This window comes from Malania oleifera, chromosome 11, assembly GCF_029873635.1.
Source record: "Malania oleifera isolate guangnan ecotype guangnan chromosome 11, ASM2987363v1, whole genome shotgun sequence".
Lineage (NCBI taxonomy): Eukaryota > Viridiplantae > Streptophyta > Magnoliopsida > Santalales > Ximeniaceae > Malania > Malania oleifera.
In genome coordinates, this window is record NC_080427.1 from 28,480,935 (window position 1) to 28,497,724 (window position 16,790).

At 37.2% G+C, this 16,790-nt stretch overlaps 1 protein-coding gene across 14 annotated transcripts in view; it reads right to left on the minus strand.

The window, feature by feature from the left end:
• LOC131168179 (uncharacterized) overlaps positions 1–16,790 on the minus strand; it is a 56,085-nt gene that overhangs the window by 5,775 nt on the left and 33,520 nt on the right. For all 14 annotated transcript variants that reach the window (XR_009140239.1, XR_009140237.1, XR_009140236.1 and 11 more), the window contains one exon: positions 5,911–6,047. Coding sequence is in view for 6 of the 14 variants with exons in the window: in XM_058127449.1 (XP_057983432.1) it covers positions 5,911–6,047 (137 nt within the window). In the remaining 8 variants the exon portion in view is untranslated. The remainder of the gene's footprint in view (positions 1–5,910; positions 6,048–16,790) is intronic.

Here is a 16,790-nt window from a genome sequence, read left to right on the forward strand (position 1 = left end):
ACCTCAGTTCGCTATTTTGGAGTCGTAGAGTTCGTGTTTGGTATTCGGGAAAAGGTGAGGGGATTCTCTTTATATCAGTTATTTTTGAAATCGGAATCGGTAAACATATAGTTTATGATTGTATGTATGATTTGGCTACTTATTTGGGAAAATCTATCGGGTGAAAATACGGGATTTTCGGCTAACTGTTTTGGGAAAATTTAGGGGTTTCGGGTATCATTTCTATTTCTGTTAGAAAATCGTATGTTGTATAAAACTGTAGTATTGAGATGACCGTACCTGTGTTTGTATTAAACTGCATTCTCGTTGTATACCAAATAAGTGTGGAATGAACTGTTGTATGTAAAATGTTCCAAGTTTTGTAAAACAGTGTGTCGACTAATTACCATAAGTTGAGAGGTATAGGAACATAAGTTCCTAATTGTTCCAGATTTTGTGAAACGCCATGTCTCGGCTAATTACTGTGAGCAAGTGTGTCCGACTCTATATCCGAGGGTGTGAAATATCACTTGTTTGTTACGGTTGGTCACCGATAGGTGTGAGTTGACACCGTATTAGCAACGATATCTCTATGGGGCTTCAGCTAATGCCAGGTTATCGGGTGCTCTGTGTAATGCAGCCGGCTTCAGCCGAAGAGTGTGACGACACTGACCGTATGTTTTGTATCGTATGTACTGGAACTGAATTGTGAAAATACTGAAACTGTATCGTGTTATGTTTTATGTCGAAATAACACTTGTATGTCACACACTGATATAACCTACTTTCTTCCTTACTGAGAGGTGTCTTACCCTGAATATACAAATATTTTTCAGGTCCTTCAAGTAGCCGAAACTACCATCCTAGCGTTCAGGAGCGTGGTTGTCGGTTAGCTACGTATAGCACTTGTGTAAGTACGAATTTTGTAACTGGGTTGTCATTGTTGGGTTTTGTAGACGCCCGGACTACGTACTTTATTTTGGAGAGTAGACTCTAACTATGTATAGACTCTGGTATGGTACATAGTATGTATTAGAAAGAACATTTTCGCTGCGTATGTGATGTGTATGTATATGTATGTGAATGTGTATAGGGTGTACGTGTACCCCACGGGGTCGAACCCTCACTCAGTATAATATCACGTATGTTTTAATTGATACAGAGATAGGTTAGGTTACTAAATTCACACCTGGGACTCACTCGCGGGTTCAAGGCGTGACAACTCTCCTACCTAGAAAGGCTACAAATGTTATGACCCAGTCTCCAAAAAAATGTTTGTTAGCCTTGATGTCACTTTTTTTGAAACCACTCCTTATTTCCAAAAGCCCTCTCTTTAGGAGGAGAAGTGGAGTGAAGATTGGTTCTTTGATTTCTTTACTACCGAATCAGTGCCACCTAATGAGTCTCCCATTGCTTCATTCCCTGACCCATCTATTGCGTCTCCCGTTGCATGTCCTGACCTACCATATACAAATGATCACTTAAACTCAGGGGGAGATGCAAAAAAACAAAAGGAAATACTTGTTTACTCCAGAAAGCCAAAAACAAAGCACAGGGAGAATCTCATACCTAAGGCACCAAAAGAGTTGGAACCAGTGATAGCTCCGAGCAACCATGAGTTGACGACCACTCCTGATCAGGTAATCAATGATCATGAGCTTTCTTCTAATAAGTCTACACCTGATGACATAAATTTACCCATTGCAGTCAGAAAACAAACTAAGTTATGTCTTTATATCCCTGGTCAAAATACATGTCCTATAAAACTCTATCTACAGGGTATCGTACTTTTACCCCTAACCTTGACAGGATAAAAATTCCAAAAGATATTCAGGAAGCTCTGCAAAGTCCTGAGTGGAGGGAAGCCGTCATGGAAGAAATGTGGGCTCCTGAAAAAAATGAAACTTGGAATGTTATGAACCTGCCGAGTGGAAAGAAACCAGTTGGCTGCAAATGGGTTTTCACAGTGAAATATAAAGCTGATGGGACAGTTGAACGATATAAAGCCAGACTCGTTGCAAAAGGATTTACACAGACTTATGGCATTGACTACACGGAGACATTTGCCCTAGTGGAAAAACTAAACACTGTTCAAGTACTCCTGTCATTAGCAGCTAACTTAGATTGGCCACTACAGCAACTAGACATTAAGAATGCATTTCTAAATGGTGAGCTAGAAGAAGAAGTCTACATGACTATACCACTAGGATTCAGTGAGAAAGGTGAAGAAAACAGAGTATACAAACTCAAGAAGTCCTTGTATGGACTCGAGCAATCCCCCAGAGCATGGTTTGACAAATTTGCAAAGGTAATTAAAAATCAAGGATATCGACAATGGCAATCAGATCACACTATGTTCTTCAAATAGTCTGAAAATGGTAAGAAAACAATTCTGATAATATATGCTGATGATAATTCTAACCGGAGATATACAGTGGAGATGGAAAGATTAAAGAAAGTCCTAACTGCTAAATTTGAAGTTAAAGACCTAGGACAAATGCGATACTTCTTAGGAATGGAAATTTCTAGATCAAAGAAAGGTATCAGTGTCGCTTAGAGAAAGTATATCCTTGATCTTCTAACCAAAACTGACATGCTTGGATGCAAACCTAGTGAAACCCCAATTGAAGCAGTAAAGAGGGTCGAAGAATGTGGAATACCAGTTGAAAGAGAAAGGTATCAAAGATTGGTTGGTAAACTAATTTACTTATCACACACCAGACCCGACATTGTATTTGCGGTAAGTGTTGTAAGACAACACATGCATTCGCTGAAAAAGACTCATCTAGATGTTGTGTATAAGATCCTCAGGTACCTCAATGGTTCTCCGGGCAGGGGATTCTTCTTTAAAAAATATGAAAGCAAGAAAGTGGAAATCTTCACAGATGCGGATTGGGCAGGATCGGCAGAAGACAGAAGGTCAACCACTGGATATTGCACCTTTATATGGAGAAATTTGGTAACTTGGAAGAGTAAAAAACAGAACGTGGTGACTCGAAGTAGCGCTGAAGCTGAATTCAGAACAGTTGCACAGGGGATATGTGAAGGACTATGGTTACGGAAACTCTTGGAAAAGCTACAAGTTTCGATGAAATTTCCAATCAAACTCTATTGTGACAACAAAGCAGCCATCAATATCTCTCTCAATCCAGTTCAACATGATAGGACTAAACATGTGGAAGTGGACCGACATTTTATCAAAGAAAAGGTTGAAGAAGGAATCATCTGAATGACTTATGTACCTACCAAGGAACAAACTGCAGATATCTTTACTGAAGGGTTAGCACAACAGAACTTTGACGATTTCATTGGCAAGTTGGATATGATTAATATCTATGATCCAACTTGAGGGGGAGTGTTGAAATCCCGAGTATCCTTGACAATATTGAGTAAATTAGGAAAGTGAGTAAATGTAGAAAATTGTATATTATTCTGTAAGGAGATTGTTTCCTTGTTTAGAGTCTTTGTTTGTATTATATATTGTAAGATTGGGATGTACATATTTTAAGAATTCAAGAAATATTGAAATTGAATTCTGCTCACAAAACAAAAATTCTATAGGAAACAAATCGGATGCATAAAAAAGTAAATATGATACCATGAAACAAATATATTTATAGTGTTGATTATTTTTAGAAAAATGCATTCCTAAATATTAAAGAAAATAGTAAGTTCCAGAACTGTGGTATTAAACTCCCTTCATTCATTCAAAAGGTCCAGATGACTTTTGTTTCCCAAAATGCCAAAAAGGCCAAACTTAATGCCCCACATGACACTCCAATTCTACCTTCATAAAAGGGAAAGGAACTAAATATCCTTGGAAATCAAGTTCATAATTATGCTAAAGCATTTTTAATGTTTTTTCCACTCTCTGTTTATGTACACTTGCACTCATGTTTTGTGCAGAGACAATGTGTCCATGCACAACTCTCCAATTTTCAGATGCATTTTGGGCATAAATGTTCCAAAACCTAAACAGAAACCCCCACCTAACACAAATATCCAAAGTGGATAACTAGATGATAAAACCTGAACTAAAACTTTAAACTGGAATATGATATAGTAATTCCAATGATGAGAAGTACACTAACAGCAAGATACAGATGCTGAAGGAAGCACACTACACACTTCGGTACTTTTGGCAACAATATCTAAGAATGCAATGAGTAGGTAAAAGGAAAACCTGCCCCATTGCTCCCATAACATAAGGATTCCAAATGTACATAAACAGAGATTGGATCTCATGTCTAGCCTGTTATAGGCTGACTAGATAGATTAAGATCACTTCGCAACTCCTTAACCAGAATATTACTCAATTAAATATATTTACTATTAATTTTTTATTTCGTGCGTATCAGTTTTTCATTAGTAAGAGTTTTGGAGCTTCCCCTAAATTTAAATGTTAATGCCAGGAGCCTCACAGTACATGGAGTAAAAGGTGGAGGCTAGCTATTTACATCAGGTTACTTCTACAACCAAAATTGCTTTCAAATGCCAAACCCATAAGCAAGACAATGAATTTGAAACATCAAAATGAATTCCATATATCAATCATCTTAAAGCATTTAAAGAACCCATATCCATTGTCTCCCACTAGAAATACCATCTTCCTTCTTCATTCCTTGACTCTTGAAAAACATCATTATATCCATCTAAACAATTTTTCTGCTAAATATCCTCTTGTTTCAAAACACTTGTGACTCATCTTTTTAACTAAATATCCACTTATTATTTTCCAACAAAAAAAAATTATAATTATACAAAAGAGATGAGAGAGAGAAAATGTACCACCCTCCACTGAGAAGAAAATAAACATGAAAAAAGAAGAAAACGAAAAAGAAACTAAAAAGGAAGCTCAGTAGAACTACTGAAAAGCACCTATCAAGTCAAAGGTATTCTTCCAAAAAAAAAACTGCCTGCTCAAACCAGATTGATACCAAAAACATCACCTTTCGCTGTAAGAATCTAGCATTGTGCTCCAACCAAATACAATCCCTAGCTGCAAACAAAACACTTTGCACAGCACCTTCCCCTCTTTACCAAAACCCTCAAAGAAAGAAAACATATTCTCCAAATAGGAGCTGGAAATGTCCCAGATTTCCCATGAAAAAGAACAATGTAAAAACAAATGGGATGCAGTCTCACCACTCAGATAGCAGGGCATGGACACATCAAAAGATAAAGCTTTACTTGATATTTTCACTAAATATCCATATTCACAGCTCTAGTTTGTCATATATTACTCTTAAGGCTTGATACACCTTGTTGGTCCGCAACCTAACAGCTTAAGCTTTTAGGTGAAGTGGTAATCTAACATGGTATCAAAGCCATGGTGGCCAAGAGTTTCTGGGTTAGCCTTGTTGCCAGTGTTTGTTGCTTGTTAAGAATTATCCTATTCCCTGTAATGGTGCTGTTTTTTGTGTGTTTATCTCTCCATGTTCAATGGGGCTGCACGTGCACCGTGCGGGTTAGTGTTAAGGCTTGATATACATAGTTGGCCCACAACCTAATAGCTTAAGCTTTTAGGTAAAGTAGTAATCTAAAAATTACATTACTGCACAATCTGATTAAAACTCTGCACTTTTTTTTTTGTTAAAAAGAGTATGTAATGTAGATTTTGATTATTTTCCTGCAAGCTAACCAAGACCCCACACATTTGTCCACCATAAGTATGTAAACTGTACCACAATAATATATGATGCTTTGTACTTTGCTCTGATTTCCACCCCAGTTCACCCAGATTCATGTACAAGCCAAATTCAGGTGGAAGCAAAGTTGTGGCCTGTGGGAGGGGGCAGCATCCCAAATACCCAAACCCAACCATTGCCAGCCCAAATTGAATCACGGTGCACATACCTTTTTATTGATCTGTCACATAAAGAAAATGAACTATTTAAAATAAGAAAAACAAAGAGCAGCTTTAAACATTACCAGGAGTACCAACACCAATTGTGTCACCAAGGGAAATTTCTGAGCAACCCATATCATAAAGCCTTTTAGCCACATATGCTACTTTTGATGGAGGCACCACTCCTTCCATGGGACATCCCACAACGCATGATATGTATCTAACACAGTAAATATTAATCATTTGTCATGTTACAGAGAATGTTATTTTACTTTTTATGAAGAAATGTAAACATGATCTATTAATTGAAAAAGTAAACAGAAATTAGTCCCTAGACATACCAAAGGTAATCTTAATCAAAATATAAAGCTACCTATGCTAAATCTTTAGATGAATGCACAACATCCAAAACAAGAAATTGGGAAAGCTAATGCTTAACCTTAACAGTTTACTTGTTATGTACCTAACTATAAAAGTAATGCACGGTCTAAGCCTTTAGTAAACGAATAACTGAACTAGAAGTGAAAAACTTATTCCAAGATAACCAAGAACAAGTAACCAATACCACAGGACTAACAATCTTCAGATGCATATGCATGAATACATTCAATAAATTGCACGTCTTATATTCAGATAACCATGTAATGCAGTAGCAAGGTTTCTCAAGAAGATACAAAACTGGAATATTAATGTATTAGGGGCGCTAAAGGGAAAAGGAAAAGAGGAGAAGCCAAAAAAAGAGTTGACTAAGAAAGCCAAAGCAAATGTGGGCACTTTTATTGACTAAATATGACGCACTTGCATACAATGATAATCAGCATGTCTTTCTGGTATAACAAACTTTAAATTACTTTCATGGTTCATGATGGAAGTATGTTCACTAGGTGATGATTTAGCAGAGTTTCACTTAAAGTTCTAATACAAAAACAACATTGTTTTGTGATTATTGAAGAATTCTAGCTGATCATAGGGTCAGTTTTGGGATATTGTAATATCTGGTTCTGAACGGTATTTAAGTCTCTTAACTCACCCTATTCATAGGAGAAACTAAATAAAATCTGGAGCAGTCAGTAGCTCTCTACTACTAATGGATTCACTATCCTTTCTCCTCTAATTATTCTTTTTCTTCTCCTTTTCTGTTTCAGTTCAGATACTTTCATTTTAAGTTACTGTCTGGATGATTCTGGTTTTTTTAGATGGTATAAGAGCTACTTCCAGCTAAGTATTTTCAGAAATCCCTTTGCCCGGGTGATCTAATAAACTGTTTGGAGTTCATCTTCGTAGTGCAACTCATGCACCTTTTCCCTCTATGTTCTGAGTTTGGTTGTCAGCAAACTGTGCAATTTCTGTCTAAAGTAATCCCTCGTTGTTTATGGCATAAGAAAAAGGAAGGTAGAATACAGTGCTCTATGGTACTGGAGTATCCTGCTTGTAGGTTTATTCATGCAGTTTTTCGGGGAACCAGATCTGTATTTGAATTTTGACTCTTATGTATGATCAGATCTGACCTCCTTCAATCCATAGTTTGTAATAGAGGGCATAAAATTTATCAGCATCAGAAGCTGTTGCTGATAAGTTTTATCTTCTTGGTCTCTACTGTCTAATACATGGTGATATATTCTATCTTTCCAGAAAACCTATAATTCTTGAGGTTACTGTTGTCTGCTGCGGATTATGCTATCCGCCAGCTTTGGTTCTAGCCGTTAATTCTCTGCACTTGGCTGCTTAGCGATGAAGTTACGGAAGACACTGTTAACATTCAGATTACTGCCACTAATTTGGCAGGAGGGTCAAAATACCAGCCATGGTCTCAGGCAGGTTGAATATTTCAAGACTAAAAATGAACAATCCTATTGAAAAAAGTTTATTTTTATCATAACAATTAAAAATAATACTAGAATAATGAAAATTCAAAAGAATAAAAATTAGAAAATATTATAATGAAAATTAGAAATTAACCAAAAATATTTTACTTAATTACTATATTTTGACAACTGAAAAATGATACGAATATATTCTTTAAATGAATTCTATTTTTATCTAGAATTGTGTATATGATAATTTAGTCCACAAAAAAATATGAATTCTAGATATTAAATTACTATGTGGCCAGAACAGACTTGCTAAAATGGAAATCATAAAATCTGATTCTTGGTTTTCACCACAACAATTGAAAACCGACAACACAAACCAAAAACTAGCAATGTAGACAAACACATTTTCATCACATGTTCTTCTACTGTATTGTAAGGAAAACAAAAACCTAAAAAGAGAAATGTCATCAAACAACCCCTAAGTTTCTCAAATAGCCTCTTATCCATCCTATTATGTCATTCAAGATCTCCAAACAAAGAAGGTGACCGGTGGAGTGTGTGAAAAATGTTGATGTCATTGTTTTGATGGTGGCAGAGGTAGTGGTTCTTCTATGGCAGCTTCTACAAATTATCAGAGTGATTCACTTGGTCAATAGCATCCTTATTTAGGTTATCCATCCTCACAAAGCCCAACAATTTTTCCATTTTAAAGTCCACGTCTCATTTAGAGCGAGAGGCTTTCAAGTTTGGAAAATATTATTGGTCTTATTTCTTATTGGGTTAATATTCTCATAGTCGGTCTATGTTCGTCTTCATTCATTTTGAAAACTAGGTTGGGGTTCTCATCATGTCAAAAGCCAAATTGGTCTACAATACTTCATCTCTTTTGTTCAAAATTATTCAAGAGTGGTATGGTTGTATTTGTTAGGGATAAATCAGATTTTTTGTTAATTTTTACCTTTCATAATGAAATAAGAACTCAATTTGGCATTGATAATAAAATTTATCATTCAAATAATGTTTTACAGTACACTCAAAAGTTTAATCCACTGTTTTTTGTTGACCATGGTATTTTTATCCAACTTTTTTGTTTTAAACTCAACAAAACGGTATGCAAAGTGCATGAACACACATTTACTTGAGCTCTCTCGGTCCTTATTATTCCATATGCATTTACCCGAGTGTTTCTAGGGTAATGCAATCACTACTTTGTATTTGATCAGTAGAATGCTCTCAAGTGCTCTTCATGATAAAACTCCTTTTGCTCTCTTCTTCATGCAAAGTCTGTTTCCAGTGCCTCTACTGAGATTTTGATTAACTGAATGACCTAACTTGAAGATAGGTCTCTCCCTGTATTTATAATACAGATCAAATACATTCTAATGACCATAATACCTTTACTAGCTCTCAATTATTAACATACCTAACAAACTTAACAGTAATACTAAAAGGCTAAAATAACCTTAACACTCCCCCTTAAGCTGGAGCATAAATGTCATATGCTCCTAGCTCATTACAAATAAATTTAACTCGAGCACCCCCAAAGATTTTGTAAACAAATCAGCAAGCTGCATATCGGACTTCACCTAAGTGGTAGTAATGAGGTTCAGCACAAGTTTCTCCCGAACAAAACGGCAATCAACTTCTATATGTTTCGTTCGCTCATGAAAGATTGAGTTGGAGGCAATATGAAGAGCAACTTGATTATCACACGTCAACTCCATAGATTGAGAATGTGGAAAACCCAATTCTTCCAACATGTACTTCAACCAAACAAATTCACTAGTGTGATCCATAGTTGTATACTCTGATTCAATACTTGACCTAACCACCACAGTTTGTTTCTTACTCTTCCAAGAAACCAAATTACCACCAACCGAGATACAATAGCCAGTTATGGATTTTCGGTCAAAAGGCGACCCGGCCTAATCTATATCTGTATATCCTTAAATATAAGTGAGACTCTGATCTCAATATAAAAGACCTCTCCCAGGTGCACCTTTGAGATATCTCAAGATGCAATTATTGAGTCCCAGTGACTTGTCCTCGGAGAATTCAAAAATTGGCTCACAGCACTTGTTGCAAAAGACATGTCCAACCAAATGACTATGAGATAATTCAACTCTCCGATATCGTCTAGGATTAGGCAATAAATCACCCATATCCAGCACTAACTTGCTATTAAGATCCATGGGCGTATCAACTTGTTTGGATCCCAATAGTCCAATCTTATACAATAGACAATGAACATACTTCCTCTGTGACAAAACAATTCCCATACGAGATCTAGATACTTCTATACCCAAGAAGCATTTCAACAGTCTCAAATTTTGGTTTGAAACTTAGTTTGTAGAACATGTTTAAGACTCTAAATACCTTTATCATCATCACCTATAATAGCAATATCATCCACATAATCAATAAGAAGGATTCTACCCAATGAAGTATGACAATAAAACACAAAGTGATCCACTATACACCATCGTAGGCCAAACTTAAGTACTAGAGCATTGAATCGACCAAACCATGCTCTGGGAGACTATTTCAAACCATATAGTGCCTTTTTGAGCTGACACATTAAGTATTACTCCCTTGAGCAACAAACCCAAGTGGCTACTCCATACAGACCTCCTCCTCAAGATCACCATGCAAGAAGGCATTCTTCACATCTAAGTGATGCAGAGGCCAGTGAGAAGCAATAGCCAAGGAGATGAACAGACATACTAAAGTAAGTATGGCAACTAGAGAAAAAGTGTCGGAATAATCCAAACCATACACCTGAGTATACCCCTTAGCAACAAGACTTGCCTTCAAAGTAGCCACAAAATCATCAAGGTTGACTTTCAATGTATATCCAGCAATAGCCAACCACAGACTTGTCACAAAGGAGAGATACCAAGTCCCAAGTATCATTGTCCTGTAAAGCATTCATCCCTTCAACAGTTCAACCATGGCATTCCTCTACCCAAAGTGGGCTAAGGCTTTCGAAACAGATTTAGGAAGGGCAAGAAATGATAAAGCGGTAACAAAACAATATAGGAGGGTGATAAGAAGCCATAGCAAACATATTTGGAAATGGGATGTTGTGTACAATTGTGTTTACCTTTCCAGACAGCAATGGGAGGATCAACATCATGGGTAATATGATCATCAGAAGAAGAAACCAAAGGAGTGATAGTAGAAGCTATAGGGGACTCTCTTTCTTGGAGCTGGTGGCATGAATACACCTGCAGATTAAGACGATTAATATGATACGAAGGACTCAAACTACATGGAGACATAGCTGGTTGATTGGGTAAGAGGACAGCAAACTAGAATCTAGAAAATTTGATAGAGGAAGAGACTCATTGAGATCCAAAGCACCTAGGGACTGAGTGTATTAAGTCTAGACTCAAAGAAGGTAACATCTGTAGAAACAAAAAAGCAATGCAATGCAGGGCTATAACAACAATATCCCTTTTGAGTATATGAGTAGCCCAAAATTACACATCTTATAGCACGAGGATCTAACTTAACCACCTTGAGAGCTAGTTGACAAACAAAGGACACACACCCTAATATACGAGAAAGTAGAGGGAATAGAGGTGAATAAGAAAGAGAATGGAATAGGGATTTTACCACTAAGAATACCACTAAGAATATAGGATGGCATCATGTTGATAAGATAGCAAGTAGTAAGTCCAACATCACTCCAAAACACTTTAGATACATACATTTGATAAAGTAAGTGCGAGTGATTTCAAGGATATGTCTATTTTTCCTCTCTGTAACCCTATTCTATTGAGGAGTGTGAGCACGGGATAATTGATGAACAATACCAAACTGAGTCGTATAAGTATTGAACTGAGCATTGAAATACTCTTTAACATTATCACTTCAAAGTATTCAAACTGGCAAACCAAATTGAATCTTTATTTCAAAACAAGAGACACAAAAAATACGAAATAACTTAGAAAATTTTTTATAAATATACCTAAGTTATCCTTGAATAATTATCTACAATGGTTATGAAGTATCGAAAACCCAACTTGGACACAATTCTACTAGGACCCCAAACATTAGAATGGACTAACATGAAAGGGCTTGCAGCCCGTTTATTTACTCAAGAAGCAAAAGGGACACGATGATGTTTTCCCAACTGACCAGACTCACAATTAAGACTAGACATAACTCAAATTAGGAACTAGAAGTTTCAATTTTTCCAATGAAGGATGAACAAGGGGATAATGAATTTGGAGAGGTGTGTAGCAGCAGTGGAGCCAGTAGAAGGAGATAGTGACTCAAAGCGATAAAGTCCACCAACTTCATGCCCTCAGCCAATTTTCATCCTTGTCATCAAATCCTTAATAGCCACAGAATCTAGGAAGAATATTACTGAGCAATTCATGCATTTGATGATCTTGCTAACGGACATACAGCTGAAAGAAAACTAGGGAATATACAAAATCAAAAGAACAGAAATAGAAAAACTGGGATTCACAGTCCCAATTCCCTTGACAGCAATGGTGGATCCATCAACAAAAGTAAGAATACTAAAGAATAGAGAAGAAATTAGGTATAATTGTGCTATAATAACCCAAGGACTAGGGCAAGAAGTACTGGATACCAGACATGCTGTGGGATTACCTATTTGGGCAAGAGATGCAATGAGGAGAGAAGCTTGTTGTGATGTTTAATACTGCTAGAACATGGAATACTCTTCCTCTAACATAGAGTACATTGCCCCCCCCCCCCCCCGGGGGGCTTGGCCCTAAAGTTGTGGAGTCGATGGTGGCTGCAATGGCAACACGTGAAGGTCTACCGTGGAGATCCCAACACTGCTCAATAATATGATTACCTCGTCCACAATGAGTGCACTTGCGAGGAGTGCCTCTACCTTGTCCATCTCTGCCACCACGAATGCTCAAACCACCTCAATAACTTTTGCAGTTGTTTGGTGTAGAACTAGAATCACCATGTGTAGCAAAGGCTATCCTCTTAAGGCCAGATGCAAGAGCAGGAGAATGTGTGCTAAAGGAAGAACGAAGGACACGAGAATACACATCGACAAATGATGGAAACTCTGCACTACTTAAAGTTTCTTGGATTGGACTGCCTAAAACTCAAGTTTCAAGCCCACTAGCACCCAAAGAATTATCTACTCCCTCTGCTTCTGTATCTCATGAACATTGGCAATTATAGGTTGCACAATGTTAAGCCCCTCATGAATACGTTTCATCTCTCCAAAATCATGAACAATTCTCTCGTTTCCCTGCTGTAACTGAAAGTACTCTTGGGATAAATCATACATGCGTGCAATGTTACTAGAGTATAAAAGTTTGAATAATCCCATGTCTCCTTGCATGTATCTAGATGCATGCACATCCGTGCAGTCTGGGGCACCATCAAATTCCACAAGAGAGAAACAATCAAGGCATCTTCTTGAATCCACACTTCTTTTATCTTCTCATCAAAAGGATCATATTGGAGCAAATGGTCAGATTTTCCTAATCCTACTAAATAAACCCGAACATCCTTAGACCACTGAACATAATTCTTTCCATCCAACTTTTTAGTTGTTATCTATGGTAGCAATGAAGGAAACATGTTTTTGGGATTCATAGACTGCATCCCAACAATCACAAAACAGCAGCCACACCAAAGTCAAACAAGAAGAACAATCAAAACTAATCGGGACAACCACAAAATATGTGAAGCACCGAAAAAACCAAATGAGGTGAACCACCTACAACCTGATATAGCACTACCACAGCCTCACAAATCAATGTATTAGCACCGACACTGCTCTAAATCCAAGAAACTCACAGAAAGCCTTTACGAACACCAAACAACAACTAACAGATTACCACGAGTACAAGGTCAAAAAAGGTTGGATCTTTAAGCAAAAAACATGATCAGCAGCTTGATAATATGGTCTAGGGAAACAAAGTGGAAGAAAAACTCAAAAGGTAGCAGGGATCTCTCTCACACACTAGCATATGGGTCAGGACTACTAGCAGGCGTCCAGCACGTGTGTTGACCTTATAGGTCACACCCGGTTTTGATAATGACAAATACTTAAGTATTTGATGGTTTTCAAGTGTTTGTGCAGGCTTAGATGAACATCTCAAGAAATGACACTTGAAGCAACATGAAGACCCTGAAGATTTTAATTTGTATTGTCAACTCAATTATTGTAATGTGGGTCTGTAATAGTAACTTAGGAATATGGTATGTATTATTTACCTGCATATCATGCATATAGGATATTTGGTAAGCTCAGTAAGACCATAGTATGACTCTAGGCCCCAACACTCTCACACTTATCATATAAAATACAGGAGTGTTAGAAATGCACTTGAATTGAATATTTCTAGGGAATTTAAGAGAGCTCGGGCGACCGAACCCTAGGAGTTCAAAACTCCTTGGGCGTCCAAACTATTGAGAAGTCAACAGTTGGCTTAGGCTCTCGGGCAACCGAACTATTTTGTGCATACTGTCCACAAGCGCCTGAACCCTTCGAAAGGGACATTTCACCAACGCAAGCTACCGAGAGATATAATTCAAATTGAGCCCCGGGCGGCTGAACACACAAGTTCGGGCTACCAAACCTATGACCGAGTACCTGAATTTACAAACAGAGGCTACTGACTTTTGTTCGGGTTTCCGAAGCATGACACGGGCAACCGAACTTATTTAAATAACTTTTATTATTGTGTCTGTTTGGGCGACTGAACCTTGGTTCAGCCACCCGAACCTCGGCGGGTTAAAATTATTTTAACTGCGGTAAAATTGGGTTAAGTTGGGTTAAGTGTGTTTAAACATTTTGAATCTTTTCTAATAATTCCCAACAAGTCACAAACGGTTATAATTTTACCCCTGCCTATAAATATAGGCTCATTTGCAAAAATTAAAGAATAATTTGCAATTTTCATTAGCCAAAATTCTCTCTTTTGAAAACACTCTCTTTGTCCAAATACTCTCAAATCTTCACTTCCTTGATATATTCTAAGATTGTGAGAGCATATTTAGAGTGCTTGTGATTGCTAGACTTGCTATAAACTCCCACTTGTGTGATTGATTGTGATATTTTTTTGGGGAGTTTAGCTTAGGTTTATCCCACAGATTTTCATATTATAAATCTTGTGTTGGGATAAACTAAGTGAGCTTAGGATATTTGCATTGTTATTGCAAGTGTCCAACAGCTTTGATTTTTGTTGTGCAAAGATTTTTCCAACAAGCAAAATATTTTCAAACTAGTATTGTGCTTATTTCATTGAAGAAAATCTTCTTGAACTAGTTTGAATATCTGATTGATATATTGATTTGCTATTGAACTGTGCTTTACTTAGATTCCAAGATATTGCTTGTATTAAACACTCTTGAGCATTTCACTGATTATACCATATTGAGTGTTGATAGCACAACTATTTGCATCACTGAGCTTACACTATATCCATATCTTAAATGTGTATGTGACTGCGCGTATTGGGTACATATCTACTTTACATGAAAGCATAATCATTGTACCATTTGATTGAGAGAATACTGTTGTATTTTCAGGCGTAGCCTGAGGGGGCGGTAATCCAGCCCGGAAGGATTGTGTAAAGGTTGAGGTCAACCCTGTGCTAATTGACCTAGTTGTTTAGGTGTCGCTCCACCCGTTTAAATGAGCATTATAGTGGTAATTATTGTGCTGGTGTAGCCAAGGCGGGGACGTAGGCAGTATTGGCCAAACCCCGATAACATATCTTGTGTGCACTGTTTATCCTTCTGCAATTTACATTCCTACACGTGCATGTTATAGTTGGTGAGTGTTGCGCATGATTTTAATTTCCGCATGTTATATTTATCTATGCATTTGGAACTGCATAAACAGACCCTAAGTTGTGAATGTACTGCTTCTATTTAGGTCAAACCTAGGAAAAAGTTTTAAATCCCAATTCACCCCCCCTCTTGGGAATACACCAAGGCTAACAACGTGGCTGCACATGAGGAGCTTTCCAATGACGGTATTTTGTAGGGTAATGTTTCAAAGGGTTTTGTTTTTATCTATATGGTTGGTTTTGTGAAATAATGAAGGGTTGACATGGTTCGCGGAAGGGCAGCAATAGGAGGATGTTTTCTGGCAATGGCTGAGTGTGATAGGGTTTAGGTTAGATCACACTCTAATACCATGTTGAGATTTTTATTAAATGAAAGACCTAACTTGAAGATAGGTCTCTCTCCCTATTTATAATACAAATCAAATACATTCTAATGATCATAATGCCCTTACTAACCCTCACTAATTAACATACTAACACTTAATAATAATACTAAAAGACTAAAATAACCTTTAACATCCTCCATGATGTTTGGCAGGCAATGATGTGTGCATGCTTCCACGAGAAAACTCCTTTTGCTCTCTTCTTCATGCAAAGTTTGTTTCTAGGGTCTCCACGATGTTTGGCAAGTAATGTTTTATGCATGCTTCAACTCCAAGCCATGGCAAGTTTTCTCCTGGAGCTATCTACCGTGTTTGGGTCCAGAACCCAGTAGGTTATAAGTGTTCTGATCCTCTAACTCAAAAGCAGCACCATAGGTACCAGAAAATTCTAGCACCCTAGCAAACAACGTATTGGTACGAATGTAATGCTAAGCCTAATGATCCAAGGTTCTAATACAAAATTTTCACATGACATAACTTTGTGTTAGTAAAAAGGGGAATCATGACATTCTAATTCTATTTCCATCATTATTTATCTATTTCGCAACATAAAATCTCTTGTACATTTAGAAACACCTCAAAATCCCCTCCAAATATATAAGTGCCATTAAACTTTTTTCACCAATATATTTATTTATGCATACCCCTAACATTCCAAATTTTAGAGCATTTTCGGTACCACAAGCCTATTCCCATTCCACGAACTAGAGTGTTTCATTGTACTCCAGACCATATTCAGAAGCAAGATTTCCCTGCCAAAGGTAGTCTTCTCCTTCATGAATCTCCACAAAGGTTTATTGAAAATGAAAAGGGATTTCCAATCCAAGCCTCCCAAATGAATAGATTGTTTAACCACCTCCCACTTGACAAGGTGGTATTTAAATTCCTTCCCTAAGCTCCCCAAAACCTTTAAATTCCTTCAGGTCTTTTGGCAACTAAAACTAGTAAAAAGAAAAGATAG